This window comes from Egretta garzetta, unplaced genomic scaffold (genome assembly GCF_000687185.1).
Source record: "Egretta garzetta isolate BGI_Z169 unplaced genomic scaffold, ASM68718v1 scaffold527, whole genome shotgun sequence".
Classification (NCBI taxonomy): domain Eukaryota; kingdom Metazoa; phylum Chordata; class Aves; order Pelecaniformes; family Ardeidae; genus Egretta; species Egretta garzetta.
In genome coordinates, this window is record NW_009260359.1 from 430361 (window position 1) to 447381 (window position 17021).

Sequence of the window (17021 nt, forward strand, 5' to 3'; positions counted from 1 at the left end):
AGTTTTCCAAAGTAGTCAGCAACAAGTTTAAAAAAGAAAAATCAAACAGAAGAGGAACCCTCGCTGCTGGGAAACGCTGGGAACTGAAGGCCAATGAAAGTCAAGCAGGTGTAGAAGCGCTTTGTTTTGGACTCCTTTGGATGTAATATGTACTACAAGTGTTCAGATGCTTTTATTTTTTTTTTTTTTTTTTAAAAAAAAAAGGAGAGGAAAAAAAAAAACCAAACCCACAAATAGAGCACCATTGTGTAAGTAAAACAAAGGCTTGAAATATCTAAGACTACTCCACCGAAGTCCGTATCAGTTAAAACCTAAACATACTGTGTGGTATAAGAATGTCAGGCACATGTAATCGGTTATCAGTTATATCAATTAGTAACACTGTTCACACATTTACCATAACAACACTGCAGTAACAGCCTGCATGTATTTTACATAACCAGCAATTGGATAAAAAAGGCTCGCGGTGCCTCTGCCGGGCGGGAAGGCGCCTCACCAGCATGCGCGCCCGGGTACGCAGGGCACCACCAACCCATGCTTAAGTACTTTTACAGGAAATGCTATCTCAAAAATCAGTCATTCTGCTACACGACCATTTATACCAACGAGCTGAATTAGCCAACGACTCTCACCAACATCTGAAAGCACAGCACTAAACCTAGTGGAGGTGACGGCGGCCTGGAAGAGGAGGAGGGAGGAGGACGCAGCGCTCCCGGAATGTTTTCACAATGGTTTCATTCCACCCCAAAGTGATGTGAGCGTCATTGTGGGACGAGCGTTGCACTAACTGAAGGAAGGAGTTAACTATTTCCAACCCATGCATCACAGCAAGCACACCGGGACCAGCGCTTACATCAGTTCGGCTTTGCCGAGGCGAGGTCAGACCCTCTCCTTAGGCAGGGGGGGAAGCCTAGTTAATCCGCGTTCCATGGCAAACGGCAGCGAGTGTTGTCAAGGCGCTGAACTATCGGCTCTGCCAGCGACTGCGCCGGAGCTGCGGCTGAGCAAGGTGGAGGACAGCGATGTCTGGAGGGGGGAAAAAAAACCACAAAAAAACCCACCACAAAAACCGAAACGGTCTGGAGACAGCCGGAGCCAGGCCCGCGGGAGGGGAGCCCGCGAGCAGACACGGGCAGATGCCTCGCAGCAGCTCTCTGTGCCTTCCGGAATCTCAACCCATGTCTCTACCGCAAACAAACGGGCGTGCGAGTCCGCGCGGGAACGAGCCCAAGCTGGGCGCTCGCCTGACCAGTGCGCGCTACGGCAACGTCACAGCAACAGCAGAAAACGCCGACACAAACCCTGTCCCTGAACGCAGCGAACCTCGTCCCGGAACGCACACGGCTCCGCTTGCCCCGCCGTAACCGCGTGGCTTTTTAGAAGAGAGGCTGGGAACAAGGGAGCGCGCGGCCGCTTTGGCACAGCGCTCTTAGCGATGCCATTGCCATCATCACACGAGTCATCTGAAATTCAGAGAAGGACGGAGCTGGCAACGAGCTCCTAAAGCCCGGTTCAGACGTCCCCGCCAGCGCGGCCCAATCTGCCGCGGAAGCGGCGCGCGTGCCGTCGCAGGGCACGGTCAGCAGTCGCACGCGCTGCCTGCTTGCGCCCACGTGAAGCTATAGGCACACACCGCCTGCTCTGCGATTCAAAGCCAGGAACAAAACCTTTTAAGAGAAACCTAAGAAGGGTCGCTTTATTTCCTCCCTCGTATTAGGAGGCGTTTGAGCTTTTACCATTAAAACCGCGTCCATCTCAGTAAGGGCATCGGTCTTGAATGGGCACCCATAGCTGTTTAAAAAAGGAAACACCGCAGCCTGTGCGAGTTCGTGATGTGGCCTCATATAATAACAAGGTGTTCCATTACATCTGTAGGCTTAAAAAAAAAAATAAAGTAAAATATCTGAACCATCTCCAGGAGCGTACTCAGAACAGCGACCATCGCCCTGGCAGGATCTGTCGCAAGCGTCAGGCACCGCTTCCCCCGCTGGGCTCGGGCTTCTCCCAGGTTCCGTGGAAGGGAAGGAGCCGCCCCGGGGCCCGCAGCGCGGGGAGCCCGGCAGCGCCCTGGGCTGCCATCCCTTCTCGTTCATAGTAAAAGCAGCTGAAGCCGAGGGACAGCCGCCCATCGAGCAGTGACAGCGACATCGCTTGCAGTGACACCTGGACGAGCGCCGATACCGCGGTCCCGGTCTACCTGAACTTTTAAGAACAGTTCTATACATTTGTAAAATCGTTTTTGGAGTTGTGCAAGTAGAAACTGGTTTTAATACCAGAAGGTAAAAATGGCACCTGTCTTCGCAAAGTGTTGACTAGGAAATTGGTTCAAAACACACGTCTACGGAAAAAAAATTTTTAGAAAAAGAATGTTTTCTTAAAATTCCTTAGTAACAAATTTCCAGAATGGTTCACTCAAGGCAGCTGTGAGTTAAAAAAAAGAAAAAAATAACCAAGTGCACCACTAAAAAAAAATAAATCAAGTCTGCAAGATCCCAAAGAGCTGCTCGCTTAAGAGAGTAACGAGAATTCCGTAACGGTTGTTACTGCAGACAGACCAGAAAGCAAAATGCCGAGGAATTCCCGTGACGTACACCATAGCCCGATTTTGGTCCTACTCCGCGCTCTGCTGTCAGTACATGCGCGCTTCTCCAGCCCAAGGTGTGCCTTTTTCTTGTTTGACAAGTGAACTTACTGTGATTGACTGGCACTTTTATTGGCACCTTCACCGTTACAGACATGGCACGTGTACAGGCACAGTCTGGAAGTACGGAAATTGAGGATTACACGTGTCAGCAAGTGGACAAATAGTCATCCTGGCCCCAGCGCCGGCTCGGTGTATCAGGAGACACCGGGCACTTGGATTCTCTACCCGACCCAGAGACACCCAGGCTCCCCGCAACTTCAGATGGGGGCAGAGTAACATTACCATCTTCCAACCTGACGATTTAAAATCGACATTATCTTTAAAAGAAGTCACTTAAGAGAAGCCAATAGACTCGGTTCCCCTCTCCAGAAGGGGCAGAGCCGTTCAGATTCCCCGGAGAGCATCCGCCGCGAGCGCAGGCACGCGGCCAGGCACCACGCAGCTAAGCAGCCTTCCCGGGCAGTTTCAAATGGGCATCGGTCCCTTGATTTTCCTGTATCTACACTCGACTGTACTTGATCAGAACCTATCATTTATAAGCAGCTGACATCAAAATCAGACTGGAATCAGGAACAGGAGAGGGAACGGCTATTTACAGTGCCAGAGCTGCAGAACAAGTCGCGGCGAGATAAAGCCGCCGTGGAACAGCCCTCTGGGACCAGAGGAGAACAAGCGAGTCGCTCGGTCTGCAGCGCGGCCGTTTGAAGGGTCATGCCAGTAAGCAAGGTTATTTGGTTCATCCTACGTTACACAATTCCTTTTATAATTCACACTGCACGTAACTGACAGCGAGCGCTTTTGGTTGTGGTCTGCTTTGGCAAGCCCCTAACGAGGAGGGGGGTTACAGGCGATTACCTGCACCTTTAAATCGTCTTTAGGAATCTAAGCAAAGCCCTCCCGAACGTCTCGGTTTATCGTGGCAATTGAGCAAGCTTTGCAAATCCACTGCTTTCTGCGCACCGAGCATCACGCCAAATCATTGTGTTAGTGCAAGTAATCAGCTAGAGTCTGAGGGGCCAAAACTACCTCATGCAGTCGGAGCTGAACTCTCCAAAGGAAAAGCACTCAGCCACTTCCCGACAGCAATGCCGGTCCTCGGCTTCCACAGCCAAGGACTGCGCGGAAGAGCTGATGCAAAAAGCTGCAGTAAGGAAGCTAAAACTTCTGGAACCAGATTTTTTAGGTGGGGTTTTTTTTTTTGGTTTGTTTTTTTTTTTTTTTAATTATTTTTGCTGCTGTTGCAAATCTGCCTGGCATTAACTCCTTGGTATTTGGAGGCCGTGACTGCCAATGGATGAACCAGGAACCACTGGCTTGAAGGAAGAACCCCCACGATTAAAAATAGGCAAGCAGGTCAAGAAGTGAGCGAGTAAGGCGGTAGGTATTAACTGGGAGTCTCCAGGGCCTTTAAAACAAAAAAATAAATTCAAATGCCTTCCATTATAAAAACACATACATACCATTGGCTTCACTTTATCTACAGTAAATTCACAAAACGTTTAAAACAGCAATCTAGTTCATCCACTACAAAACTCAGAAGTGACATCTCGGGTTAAAAGCAAAGCTATAAATGTAGTTCCTTAAAAAATGCAAACATATTTCTTTACATACAGACAAATGTTACATGATTGGCTGCTATAATGTGTATATTTCTGTTATGTACAAAAAAAAGTACAGGATTTAGCAGACTGAGCACAAGCAAAAACCCTTCAAGGACAATCGAACCAAACCACCAAAAACAAAAAGACTGGCTCTTAGTTTGTCGGTCACCATGATTATGTGTGCTGGCCCCTTTTAAAAAGTCAGTGATTTCTTCCCCCCTCCCCTGTTTCTTCACTTGATTTTTTTTCTAGTTTACAGAAAGCCTTTTTGTGTAATAATCAGTGAATAGAAAAACTTCACCTGCAAATACAAGGTAGAAATGTTATTTCACAGCTATAGGCTGCAGCATTGATCTCTCCAGATCTCAAATGGAGAATGTACATGTTTGGCTCCCAGTTAATTCCAGATTCTGAGAAAACTGTCCCAAGACCCTGTAGCTACAGCCATGCCGTCATCAGTGACACCTAAACAGCTGACACGGTTGTCATGGCCAGCAAGGACACCTGGAAAAGAAGAAGCAATGAAAGTTAATATTCACAGGACGTCAAGGACTTCAGCCGTCGCTCTGCTCTCCCGGGTAAAAAAGATGTAAGGCAAGACCCAAGCGTCCGTTTTGCCTTTACCCTGAAGAACCACACACATCACAACAGCCACATCAAGAAACTCAACAACGAGGTTTTAAAAATACGTACACACAATATTGCCTCTGTTTTTCTCTCTGCCCTTACAACTTCTCCTTTCTGCCCCAAAGACCTCCTCATCCCTAATCAGGCTCTCCACTGGTGTTTTGGCCCTCAAGCACTTCCAAAATCACACGTGATGTCTTCTGACAATGCCCTGGATACAGGAACCCTGCTTTCAGCAATGCTGTCCACAATTTCGGCCCTCAAGCACTTCCAAAATCACATGTGATGTCTTCTGACAATGCCCTGGATACAGGAACTACCTCACGTTTCCCTACTTCAAGCAAACCCTAAGGATTAGGAATCCCCCACATATGGTGTCCGACTACTGGAAGAGCAGCACTGTACCCTGCCTCTTCCGGCTCTGTTTTCGCTTTCCTTCCACCCATTCCTAAACTCGTCTGCTCTCCCAAGGTACCACATCCAGGTCCACTAAAACCCAGCCTGTCCACATCCCTTGAGGAAAGGAGTTATTTTCAGGCTGAACAGCAGAATCAAGGTGCAGAGCAGAACCAGGCCCCATAATTTAGATCACTGTGCAAAGTGCGAAAGACGTAGCCATGCTACACACTGTCTATCCCGACAGAAGTGACTGAGGGAAGGACTGCAAGTGCCCACCTCCCTTCTCTCCCAGCAGCGGGAAATGATGGTCCCCAAAGCAATGAGACTACTGTAACTTACTGCCATCTGAATTACTGCCCCAATGGGTGAAAAAGTCAATACAAATGTGTAATTTTGTATTACTAAATTTCACGTGCTCCAGTGAAATAAGCTTTCTGTGGACATAACATAATGTGGGAGGCTGGTCCGTAGCCTCAAGAGCCGGTGTCTGCCAGCTCACAGATATGCAATGGCCAGCAGGGAAGAACAGCCGTGTTTCACTGACTGGAGCAGTTACTCCACCCATCACATAGATGAAACTGTAATGCAGCGTAACAGCTGGAAGATACAGCCAAATGCAATAAAATAAAAGGATGCCATTCCAAAAGAAAACAGCGTTAGAAGAAAGCAGGCAGACTGCGTACCATCAGCAACAGCACAGGCAACGAACCGGCTCTGCGTGTTGCACAGGTTTGCAGCGCCCATCTTCTGCGAGGGCAATGGGAAGCTGCAGCTCACGGCGGCGAGGCGCACTCACCTGCTCTCTCCCCTTTCAGAGTATCCCACACGTTGCAGTTGAAGTCATCGTAACCTGCTAGCAAGAGGCGACCGCTTTTGGAGAAGGCTACAGAAGTGATCCCGCAGATGATGTTGTCGTGCGAATACATCATTAATTCCTGATCTGCACGTAGGTCGAAGAGTCGGCAAGTGGCATCATCAGATCCAGTGGCAAATGCATGTCCGTTAGGGAAAAACTGGAAGTTTTAATTAAAAGAGACAGGAGTTTGACACCAGAAAAATACATTTTTCACGCATTATTTCAAAAACATCACAGGATCATTTTGCCAGGGTGACCAGATAAAAGGCAGAATGATTTATTTGAAAAAAAAAAAAAAAAATCTGCACGTTAAAAACACTGCATATACACAGGCATGCCACAAACCACTTCTAGAACAGTACTGGTAACCCCTGAGCGACTGGAGTTTTACCCAGACAGCTCCCACATAAGAGGAGTCAAAGGGGACGCGACTAACCCTACGGAACGAAGCAAAGTGCAGTTCTGTGCATCCTGGCTGGGGGCCAGGACGACCCGGGGCAAGTGGCACACCATGTTCCAACCGGAGCTGGTCAGCCAGCTTGGCTCAGCCAAAAGACTGCAAGCAAGCAATTCCATTTCCAAAAAAACCTACTCCAAATCAGAGTCATTCTCACAACAGCCGTATTGATTGAAATGGGAACGAAAAGAGCTCAGCGCATCTCAGGATTCAGGTCTAAGTATAGGAACTGTATTTTTCTACTGGTCATGCTCTTGGTATTTTCTCAGCCTTAATGATTTTTCATGTTTATCAAAAACAGATGCAGCTTAGACTTAAGATTTCATTCCCTATTTATCAGAGCTTGTATCTTGCAGATCAGAACATAGTGTTACTATGACAGGAAATATAATCCAGTTTATAAATATTACAAAATTATTCCAGGGATGAATATTCAACCAAAGTTCTGATTTTAACTTTGCCTTCCAGAATATTTCGCTGGAAGCTCTTTTCAACAGAAAATATCAAGTATGCTTTCGTTCAACAAAAAACCACTTTAAGATGGGGATGCTTAGCTATTTTGCTCCCTCTCAGTGTATTGCATTCATCTACAATTTTCAGTTTTTAACACATTGCCACACTGCAAAAAGTTTCCCTCCTCCATTCTTTGCTTCTTAAAAAAAGTAAGGTCTCAGTTACTGAACAAAAACACAGCTGCAACTAGTCCAAGAACACTTCATTATAATAGTAATTGTTACAAACTAGATTGTGAGTTATCAGACAACCTTCTACAGTTTAACAGTCTCTACCCTAACAAAGCAATTGACTTTAAATCAAGGTAACCCAGCAGACTACAAGCTGAATTCATGCAACGATAGCTTTTATCCTCCCCCTTTCTTCCCACGTGGAAATACAAATGATCACTTACACAAACTGCATTAATATCTGACACATGCCCTGTGAACGACTGCCTGCACATTCCATCTCGAATATCCCAAAGCTTCGAGGAGGCATCACAGGCACCCGAAACAAAAGTCCTCATATCTGGACTTAGAGAGAGACTCATCACATCGCCAGTGTGCCCAGTGAATGTGGTGGTCTGTTGACCAGTTTCAATATCCCACAAAGCGCTGCAGATAAAGTGACAACATTAACACAATGTATGTGGTTATTTGAGAGTTTAAGTTTTAAATACAAATTAAGGCATTGGAGAGGAGAAAGACAAAGGAAAAGGAAAAAAAGGAAAAAAAAAAAAAAAAGGAAGAGAAAAAAGAAAAAGGCCCACAGAGCTCAAAAACTCACCAAGTGGTGTCTCCTGAGCTGGTGACAATTTGGTTGTCATCTAGAAAGCGACAACAGGACAAGTATCCTAAAAACAAAACAGTTATCTTTGTTTCAGACCCAGGAGTAACAGCTGAAGTTTAAAGTCCACAAGCAGTGGCTAACGTTCTCCCACAGCTAGTCTGCAACCAACAGAACTATTTCGCAGTTCACAACACACCTCGAGGCGAGACCGTTCCCCTTGGCGCAATAAAAACCCAAAGCTGAAGCAAGAAAGTGGCTGACCTGTATGCCCCGGCAGCTCTCGGCTCACTCTCACGTTGCCCTCTCTGGTTTTTAAGTTGTAGATGGAACAGATGTTGTCCAATCCACCGCAGGCAACGTAGTTTCCAGACGGTGCGTAGGCGCAAGTCATCACCCAGGAGGATCGCAGAGGAATGGCGTGCATCTTGGGAGAGACAGAGCTCATCAGCGCTACGCCACACGTCCGCTTTCATTTTTCACTGAGGTCACTCGTATCAGTTAATGGATTACAGCAGATCAAACACACACACCAAGTAGATTGTGTATCGCACGTTTCAGTATTTTGATTTTACAACACGCTACAACCCATTTCCTATCTGTACACACACACAGAGTAGGATGAAAAATACCAGTAGTCTCCAGGGTAGATACACAGAACTTCAGTACAACATCATTTAACAGCAAAGATATCCCAAACTTAAACATTTACCACATTTGTTTATTCTACTTAGATTTCTTTGTCCAATTCTTCTACACCTCTGAACTACAGGTTATTAAAAGGGATGGCTGTACCCATGGAGACTGGGCGGTTTACAGAAGCTGATCACCACTCCACACTCTGCCTAAGCTTTTCTCATTTAACACTTTGGGGATTTTTTTCCCTTCCTTTTTTCCCTCCTCCATTCGCTGCCCTCAAAAGCAAAGCACTCTTGTAAATTCTGAGGTTGTGTATTTTTACAATTTAAAACCAAATTGGTTTCAGAAGCAACACCGTACAGAGCAGGAACTACAAGCTGCTGCACTAACAAATTACAGCGAGAATGTTAGGTATTACCTAGAACTATTGCCTCTGAGACAGAACCTACAACGTATCGCTAGTGATCAGCTCATCATGAAAGAAAAAAAGATGGTCTGAATTAGACTGCTGCTTTTCATTTCTGCCTTGCAACCACAGAAATAGACACAAACCCCCTCAAACACACAAATTATGCATGAATTCTTGATATGTATTATAAATAACTCTACCTTATTTGTTGTATAACTATCCCAGATAATTAATTTTCCATCTTGAGAAGCACTGACTAGTAGCCTAAATATAAACACAAAATAAAATGTTAATATAAAACAAACAAAAAAATCTCAAAATAGACATACATCATGCATGATTACCAAGTGATTCAGGAATTTCGTAATTTGTTACCTTCTTCTTTTCTTTTGGAGGGTGGGGGTGGGATGGGGGAGGAGAAGAGGGCGGATTTGTTGAAAAAAAAATCTGCCAAGATCTGTGTATTACCTGGCTGAAGAATCGCGCATCCATGGGGACTCATGATTAACAATGTACAAAACCAAACAGCTTACTGAAAACACGTTTTATGAACTCTCTCCGCAGCTGCTTTTATTTTTCATATGCTAATATTGTAACTACGCAGCTACGTAAAAACAAACAAGAAATTTAGGGGAAAATAAACCTTATTTTGAGAGCAGGTCCTAGATGTATGTATGTCTGGACTACGTGAGAGAGCAGACCATGAGGCACTGTTAAGATCTGACCATCAGTCGCTCCAAAGGCAGTGTAACAAAACTCCGTCCTAGAAGCCAAGTAACTTTTCCTGCTACGTACAAAAGGATCTTTTGGCCAGTGAAATAAAATTTGTCCATACAATTTTCAAATCTTTGTTATCACAGGCGTTACATAATCATCCAACACCTTGGGAAATACAATATCCATCATTCCAAAAATACGCCTCACCACATACCCTCCTCTGCTTAAATAGGCTCAAAGAACTTAGTTAAAACTAAAAGAAGGGAAAGGCAAAACGTCTGTGGTAAGACCAAGCAGAGTACCTCTCCTTTCAATCAAGGCCTCTCTAAATCCTCACTGGTTTTAAAAAGGCAAACTATAACTAAAGGCAAAACCCCCACCACAGTCGTGGTCTGCGATCCCCCTGCAAGGGCAGCAATGCCACACCACATGGCTCCCCAAACCGGGCGCTAATTCTGAAGCCGACAATCTGATCTCTAACCCTTAAACTGCAGGCTTAAGGATCCCTTGTACAAACCTTGAGTCAGATCCCCAGTGCATAGCATAGATTTTGGCTAAGTGACCTCTAAGCGTACGCCTTGTTCGCATTTGGATTCGACCCACTGAGTCCAGACTTGTTGTGATCTAAAAATAAATAAAACAAACCACCAAGATACTGAGAACTATTTTTAATATACAAGATAACTAAATACATTTGAACTTTGATAGAAAATAATCTGTTCTGGCATGCAACCTTAAAAAAAAAAAAAAAAAAAAAAAATAAATAAAACAAACCACCAAGATACTGAGAACTATTTTTAATATACAAGATAACTAAATACATTTGAACTTTGATAGAAAATAATCTGTTCTGGCATGCAACCTTAAAAAAAAAAAAAAAAAAAAGATACTAGCGTACAACCCCGGATTACGTCTGTGCCAACACTGAGGGAAACAGATTTTACAGATGCTACACCAACACGCTTCACAACGCCTATACCTGAAACTTCATAGAGGGTTTTTTTTTTTTAAATAATACCATGTAATACTGAGGCTATTTCAGATTATCAAATCTGAAAGTTTTCTAATTAAAATCAGTGGAAGAAAATCCTCCAATATTTACTGCGCTGTTACTTTTTAAAGCATGGCAGAACTTTAACTGCAAAATACTTTTGTTTCCAAAATAGTTACATGACATTTATTGAAGTCTTTCCAAATATACTAAACACAATAAACACACTCTATTTCAAAGGTAAACTGGAAGCAGGACCCATTATGATGGTGGGGGTTTTTTGAGTGGTTGTGGTTTTTTTCTGGTTTGTTTGTTTGGGTTTTTGGTGGGGTTGTTTTGTTTCAAAGAACTGTATAAATACACAGTACATTCCCAAAGGCTTCTTTCACTTTATTCTGTCAGTTACTAAACAGGAACATGTTACAGTCATAAATTGTAGGGATTTTCATTTTTTTAGCTATCAAGTAACAGCCTATACACAGAATCAAGACCGTACCTGAGCAAGAGTTGTGTCACTACATGCTTTCCTTGCATCCTGAAACAAAAGAAAGGAACAATTTGAATCTAAAAGGCAACACCAAGCATCAACTGAGAGGAAGTGTCTCAAGGAAAAGTAACTCTTAAGCTAGACTTTACCGCAGTCAAAAAGCCACAAGCCAACAACAACAACTTACATGCCCGTACGCCTTCTGTCACCCCAATACGTTTTATTGTCCAAGGAGCCTACAGCACTGGCACACAAGCTGAGGGGTGGAGGAGGAAGAGGGACTTAAGAAAGCCCCAGCAGCCCTTGGGTCTCCCTTTCTACCGAATATGTGATTCAAAGGCATTTGGAGCCATCCTGAAGTCCCAGCGCCCACCCTCTTCCCTGTACTCCCTGCCTGGCGTGGATGTGCTTGCCCAGGGTGTGCTGAGCACCGAGGGAAGAACTGATCCACCCCAAAAAGCCACCACATATTACACGATTAGCATGCTTTGTGCTACGTGAGGCTCTTGCATGGACCCCCCTGTCATCACAGGTTATGAGGGGCTGGATGAAGATCCACAGGCAGGTTCTGGAGAGCAGGACAGACAGCAGGCTTACCAAACCTTCAGCTGCTGAGGCACTGCATACAAAATTAAGGGGGGGGGAAGGCAACTAACACCCTCATTCATTTCATGGAAGGGATGGTGCTCAGGTCGCCACACAGACACTCCCCCTTTTTCCCATGATTTCAGACTCTACAGGCATATGACTTACCTTCCACATATTATTTAACCCCACCTAGAAACCAGACTTGACTTTGTTTGTATAATCAGATTGGACACCTGATGCAGGTGAGCACCACTGAGCCTTGCTTGCAAAGACTCCAGGTTTGCAAAACCTGCTTTCAGTTACAATTGCGATTGCACCGCTGCAACTCAGGCTCCCGTCTTCGAAAACCAAAAATAGGCACGCAGTCAGCAACCACTTCTGAGAAGCACGGTTTAAAATAATTGGCTTAAAATTAGACAGGAACTCTACAGCACAAGTTAAAGATAAAACTATCAGCAGCAATATTGAAGGATCGGCCACAAGACCCTCTCTAACTCCCGGCAATTTCTCCAAATACCTTCCAACTTCTGTCACCAACGAAGCAGGCATCCCACACACGATGGATGGCCACCTTCACCACTGATTTGGGTGTCCCCCTGCCCCAAGAAAGTGTTTGATCTGTACCCTAATGGCAATGTCCTCTTTGAGAGGAGGAACGGAAACATTTACGCACACAGTTGGGAACTGCATCAACACATTCAGACTAGGACTTCAAAATTTTTCAAGCTCTTGCTCAAGTTACTTGACATTGCAAGTTTAACAATTTCTTAGTGCATGTTTATTTTGACCACCCTTTACAGCCTTCCTCCCAGAAAGCAAGCCTGAGAGTGGATTAAGTCATCTCGACTTATTTTTAAAATGTCTGAACTGTAGAAATATTTATAAAATGTTGACGTCTGGAATCAGGAGGGGTTTAAAATACCAGAGCAGCAAATCTCCTAGCACTCAGGACTTACTTCATCCACAGGAAGAAACACGCTGGATTTTAAGCAACTTTAATTGTTTCGCTTAGCTGAAATACTTGAAGATGTTCAACATAAAATGAATTCTGAATGCAGTCCGAACAAAACAAAGCAATTTTTCTTACAAGAAAGACCTATTAGCAACACCTATACCTATTAGCAACACCTATACCTGAGGCTGTCTAATACTTGCCATACAATTGGCAAAGTTGCAGGAAAAGCAAAGTTTCAACAGGCTATTTTCATTCTCACATTTTAACTGTCATTTCTACACACGCATCATCAGAACAGAATCATTAGTCATAACACAAAAAAGCTCCTCTATATAACTGTAGATTTTTCTCAGCTCATGCAGCAGACAATGCAGAATTTGAGAAAAATCTATCCCCTCGATCAGTGTGCAGCCCCCGCTATTTCCTAGCATACACACTTAAGATTTCATTTTTTTTCCCAAAAATATTTTTTTAAAATACAGTGTCTTATTTGTTCAAAATGTCATTCGATTTCAAATGATACTGTGCCAAGTACACAACACTTCCAGAAATCATATCCTGAATTTCAATTCTCAACATCAGGACACGCACCCCATAGGAACTTTATTACAGACAGAACTAGGAATCAACTTTACCCATAAAGCCATCCTGCTTTCTAACAGTTCATCGTTCACTGATGTCTCGAACTTCCTGCACTAAAAAATCAGGCAGTCTTATTTTACCCCTCCAGCACAGTCTGTGTACCGAACAGAGCTACAGCTGTAGTAACTGCATGGGGGCAAAGGTACATCACCGAGGCATCGTAAAAAAAAATAAAATATATGCATTAACCATTTCTAAAACATTGCAGACTAAAAAAAGTCTATTGGGAAACTGACAGCTATGCACCACGGTTTGTGCTACTTTAGGAAGCTGCTAGATACAGTCTTATCTGGAACTTACAAGCACAAAGCTGATTTTTCGTGAATATGTCGTTAAGAGAAAACATCAGGCAAAATGCAAGGGTTGTAAACAACTGAGATAGCAAACTGCTAGCTATACATAAACCAGCAAATGCTGTTAGTGACCTCCCCTCTTTTTAGGATTGCATGAAAAATAATTCCTGAAAATTAGCAGCCTGCTAGACACTTAAAAATCCTTATTTTTTTTAGATCCTGTATCTGTCCTCTTACCCATCCCAAACAAAACACCTATTACAGGAAAAAAAACCTGTGCAATGATTTAGTAAGAGATAAGTAGTCACCTATACAAACATGAAACTGAATTATTTGGTCAGAAAGTTTGTTGAATATTAAATCATCAGGAGCATTTTTAATTGCATATTAATCTGAAGTTAAAATTAAGCCTAAGGTATCCAACCCTGCACTCAGATCTAGAGAGACAAACACCAATTGCCAGTGCTGTGCCAGAAGACTCCAATGGCAATAGCCACGGTTACTCATGGTTACTCAGCTACATCCATGTAGATCCAGTTACAAGTCTGGGTGACAGAGTTACAAGGGAAATGTTAAATCGACCTAAAGCCGCAAAATGGAGTCCTTATACAAAGGGCCAATCCGCTTTTTATGGTCCTAAATTAAAAAGGCAAACATTCCTGCAGCACAGCCTAGGTCTCCTACTTGCCTGGTAGCTCTTTCTTCACACAACACAATTTTGCATAAAACCAGACTGATTGATTACGAAGACTGAATGAAGACTAACCGGCTCACCCCAGCATAATGTAAATGAGAAAGCCTTTACACATGGGGCAGAGGAAGAACTGAAAAATTACGTATACCTTTTATTTGTGCAATGCTCTAATAAAGCTTAAATTTAAGAAAAAGTACTTTAAACTAAAATTTATTTGCATTCTTCTACCGAGCTGCGAGAAGGGGTACCCAGTGCCACAACACTGACTGATCCCCACCTTGTGTTTCGTCAGCGTACGAAGCGAGCACGACAGGACGCAGAGCTCCCCTTGGATGATACTGAACGAGCAGTCACGGAGGCAAGGTTTGCCCCCAACACAACTGCTAACACATGAAGTGCGTTGACCCCACGGCTGATGCTAACGAGCAGCCTAACGTCCGCAGCACCAAGCAGCAGAGCCCCACAAAACAACTGCTGCCAGCAGATGCCACGCTAAAAAAGTCAGTGTGCAACGCAACATATTCCGAGAAGCCTGCAGTCTTAGCCGATAGGAATGTTTGCAAATAAGGCATTCCCATATAAATCAGATTTATGAATGCCTCATGTTTAGGAAAAGGAAATTTTGATGAAGAATAAACAGACTCTGAAGATCCTTGTTATACTCTGTACTCTTCTCTCTACTGAAAACTGCATCACTGAAATACACGGGCATGTCGCAACAGATTCCTGGTAAACTGACTTCGGGCATGACAGCTCATACTTGTTCATCTTCAATGAGTAATTTCAACAAAAAGTTAGCACATATGGGGGGATCCACACTTTCAAAAAAATAAATTCAACAGGAGACAAAGAAATAAGGCTATTAGAAAAGCTTGTTCCTGGGCTAAAAGTAACCACTGCACTGCCACTCTGGACAAGCATGGAGTGTGAGAGAGAGCCTTCCGGGGTAGATGTCGTTTCTACAAGCCCTAACCCCAACTCGTGCCTCAGTTCTACAAGTTTGCTGCTCTTTTTTTTTTTTTTAAAATCCAAAATAAAGAATTTGCAGAGTCATACACCCCCCCCCTAGTTACAAAACACAGCAAACAAAACATTTTGTTCAAGAAATATTATGGGTGCATTTCATTATACCAATGGTTGACTTTTCTGATTTTTAAACAAATATTCTGAAAATATTTTAAGCTTTGCACGATTTAAACAGGAGCAAGTAACAGATGCGATCTTTACATTTCATTCCTTTAAAGGAGGAACTTTATCATGAAAAATAAGCAATTAGCAATTCTTACTCTGATTTGATTTCGCAGCTGCTCTGCCTCCTGCCGTAACTGTTCCAGCTCACTCATCTTCAGTCTCTATTTCTCACACTCCACTGATGAAGAAAACCTGCCAATAAGAGGGAAGAAAAGTAAGTTTCAGTATCACTTTCTCCTCTTTAAAAAAGAAAAAGAAAAAACCCCACGGACCTATATATACTTACTCCGCCTTTCGAAAGGCTTCTGAATAGATATTCCCTTTAGTACACCGTCTAATAAATTTGGCAAGACCCAAGTTATTCCAATCCCCGAATTACCACGAAAAGCAGAATTAAATGAAGTATATTTTGAATATAGAAGCGACTGTCAACAGAACCACCCACTGTACTTTAAAACCCGTTACCAAATGCATTTGTAGCACCACTCTCCTCGCCCACCCAGAAACCTCTGTCAGCCGTCACCCCAAGGTGGCAACAGAGAGCAAAGGCTGCAGTGGTGGCCTCCAGCACCCAGCCCTAGGCTCAGCAGTGCTATGATGCAAGCACCTTTGCACATGACACCCAAGGCGGATTTTGTTTTAATTCAGGATGAAAATTTTGAGTCCTAGACTACAGCTCAATTGGCAGGTTTGCTACAATTTTTTCCCGTGTTTTCCTTGGGCCGGGCACGATGATGTTTTCATTTCAAAAGCACCCACATGAGAAGGGACAGTACAGACCGAACCATCCCTAAAAGCATCCTCATGCTGGTACAGCCCACAGCAGCCTAAGGCAGTTGTCAAGGACTCAAAGTAACCTTAATAAAGAGATCAATAAACAGTAAGACCACATGCAAGCACACTTTCAGTTGAGTAATTTTTTTTTCCAATCAGATTTTGCATCTGATTTTTTTAGATTGTTCGTTTCCTCAGATTAATTTTCCTCTTTATCCCCAGCCAAACACCACTACAGCGACCTCTTAAGTCTATTCACATACATGTAGACTTCAATACCCTTGCACTGAAAGTAAAATAAGCTAGTAGCTTGCTCACAAACAAGCCAGGCACTCGTCTGTATTTTTTACATGATAGAAAAAGCACACCAGAAAGGTGGTGGTCCCGCTAGATCATCTAAAAAGCCCAAAACACAGCTATTCAAAACATTATTCTAAGCTTTTTATTTAAGCGTGAGAGACAATACAGTAGTATGTCCCCCAATTTAGTCCACTGAAAAATGGTTAAAAAACAAGGTAAGAAAGGTCACAGTTGTAGACCCTCTTGGGAAAGCCCTGTACTTGGTCTAGCTACTGGTTCTTTGCCGCCCAGTAGTGACGTGCTCTCCAAGACAGGCTCCAGAAGGCTTTTCTCCATCTACAAAACACAACACTTCATAGATGTAAGGAGCGAAAGGGTTTGGTTCAAAGGAACTTACTAGTAAGATAATCACCCTTGGACAAGTGTTTGAGAGCTACAAAACTTCTCACTCCTCAAGAAGGAAAGCGTATCTTCCT

General features: G+C 43.6%; 1 protein-coding gene across 1 annotated transcript; it reads right to left on the reverse strand.

Annotated features, from left to right (window-relative positions):
* Positions 1 to 3850: 3850 nt before the first annotated feature.
* On the reverse strand, positions 3851 to 15663 carry GNB4 (G protein subunit beta 4). Its single transcript, XM_009642984.2, has 9 exons — positions 15567 to 15663; positions 11118 to 11156; positions 10148 to 10254; positions 9114 to 9177; positions 8130 to 8292; positions 7866 to 7932; positions 7492 to 7693; positions 6068 to 6284; positions 3851 to 4749 (listed from the first exon to the last, which is right to left on the reverse strand). The coding sequence occupies exons 1-9, from the start codon at positions 15621 to 15623 to the stop codon at positions 4643 to 4645; spliced, it is 1023 nt and encodes a 340-aa protein (XP_009641279.1). The 5' UTR covers positions 15624 to 15663; the 3' UTR covers positions 3851 to 4642.
* Between the last annotated feature and the right edge of the window lie 1358 nt (positions 15664 to 17021).

Bases quoted from the DNA above. Each gene is read 5' to 3' on its own strand.
- GNB4 (XM_009642984.2), bottom strand. From the start codon at position 15,623: ATGAGTGAGCTGGAACAGTTACGGCAGGAGGCAGAGCAGCTGCGAAAT. The intron at 10,255-11,117 runs GTACGGTCTTGA...ATTTATTTTTAG, and splicing joins GTGACACAACTCTTGCTCAG to ATCACAACAAGTCTGGACTC. The intron at 4,750-6,067 runs GTGAGTGCGCCT...CTTCTTTTCCAG, and splicing joins TCTGAAAGGGGAGAGAGCAG to GTGTCCTTGCTGGCCATGAC.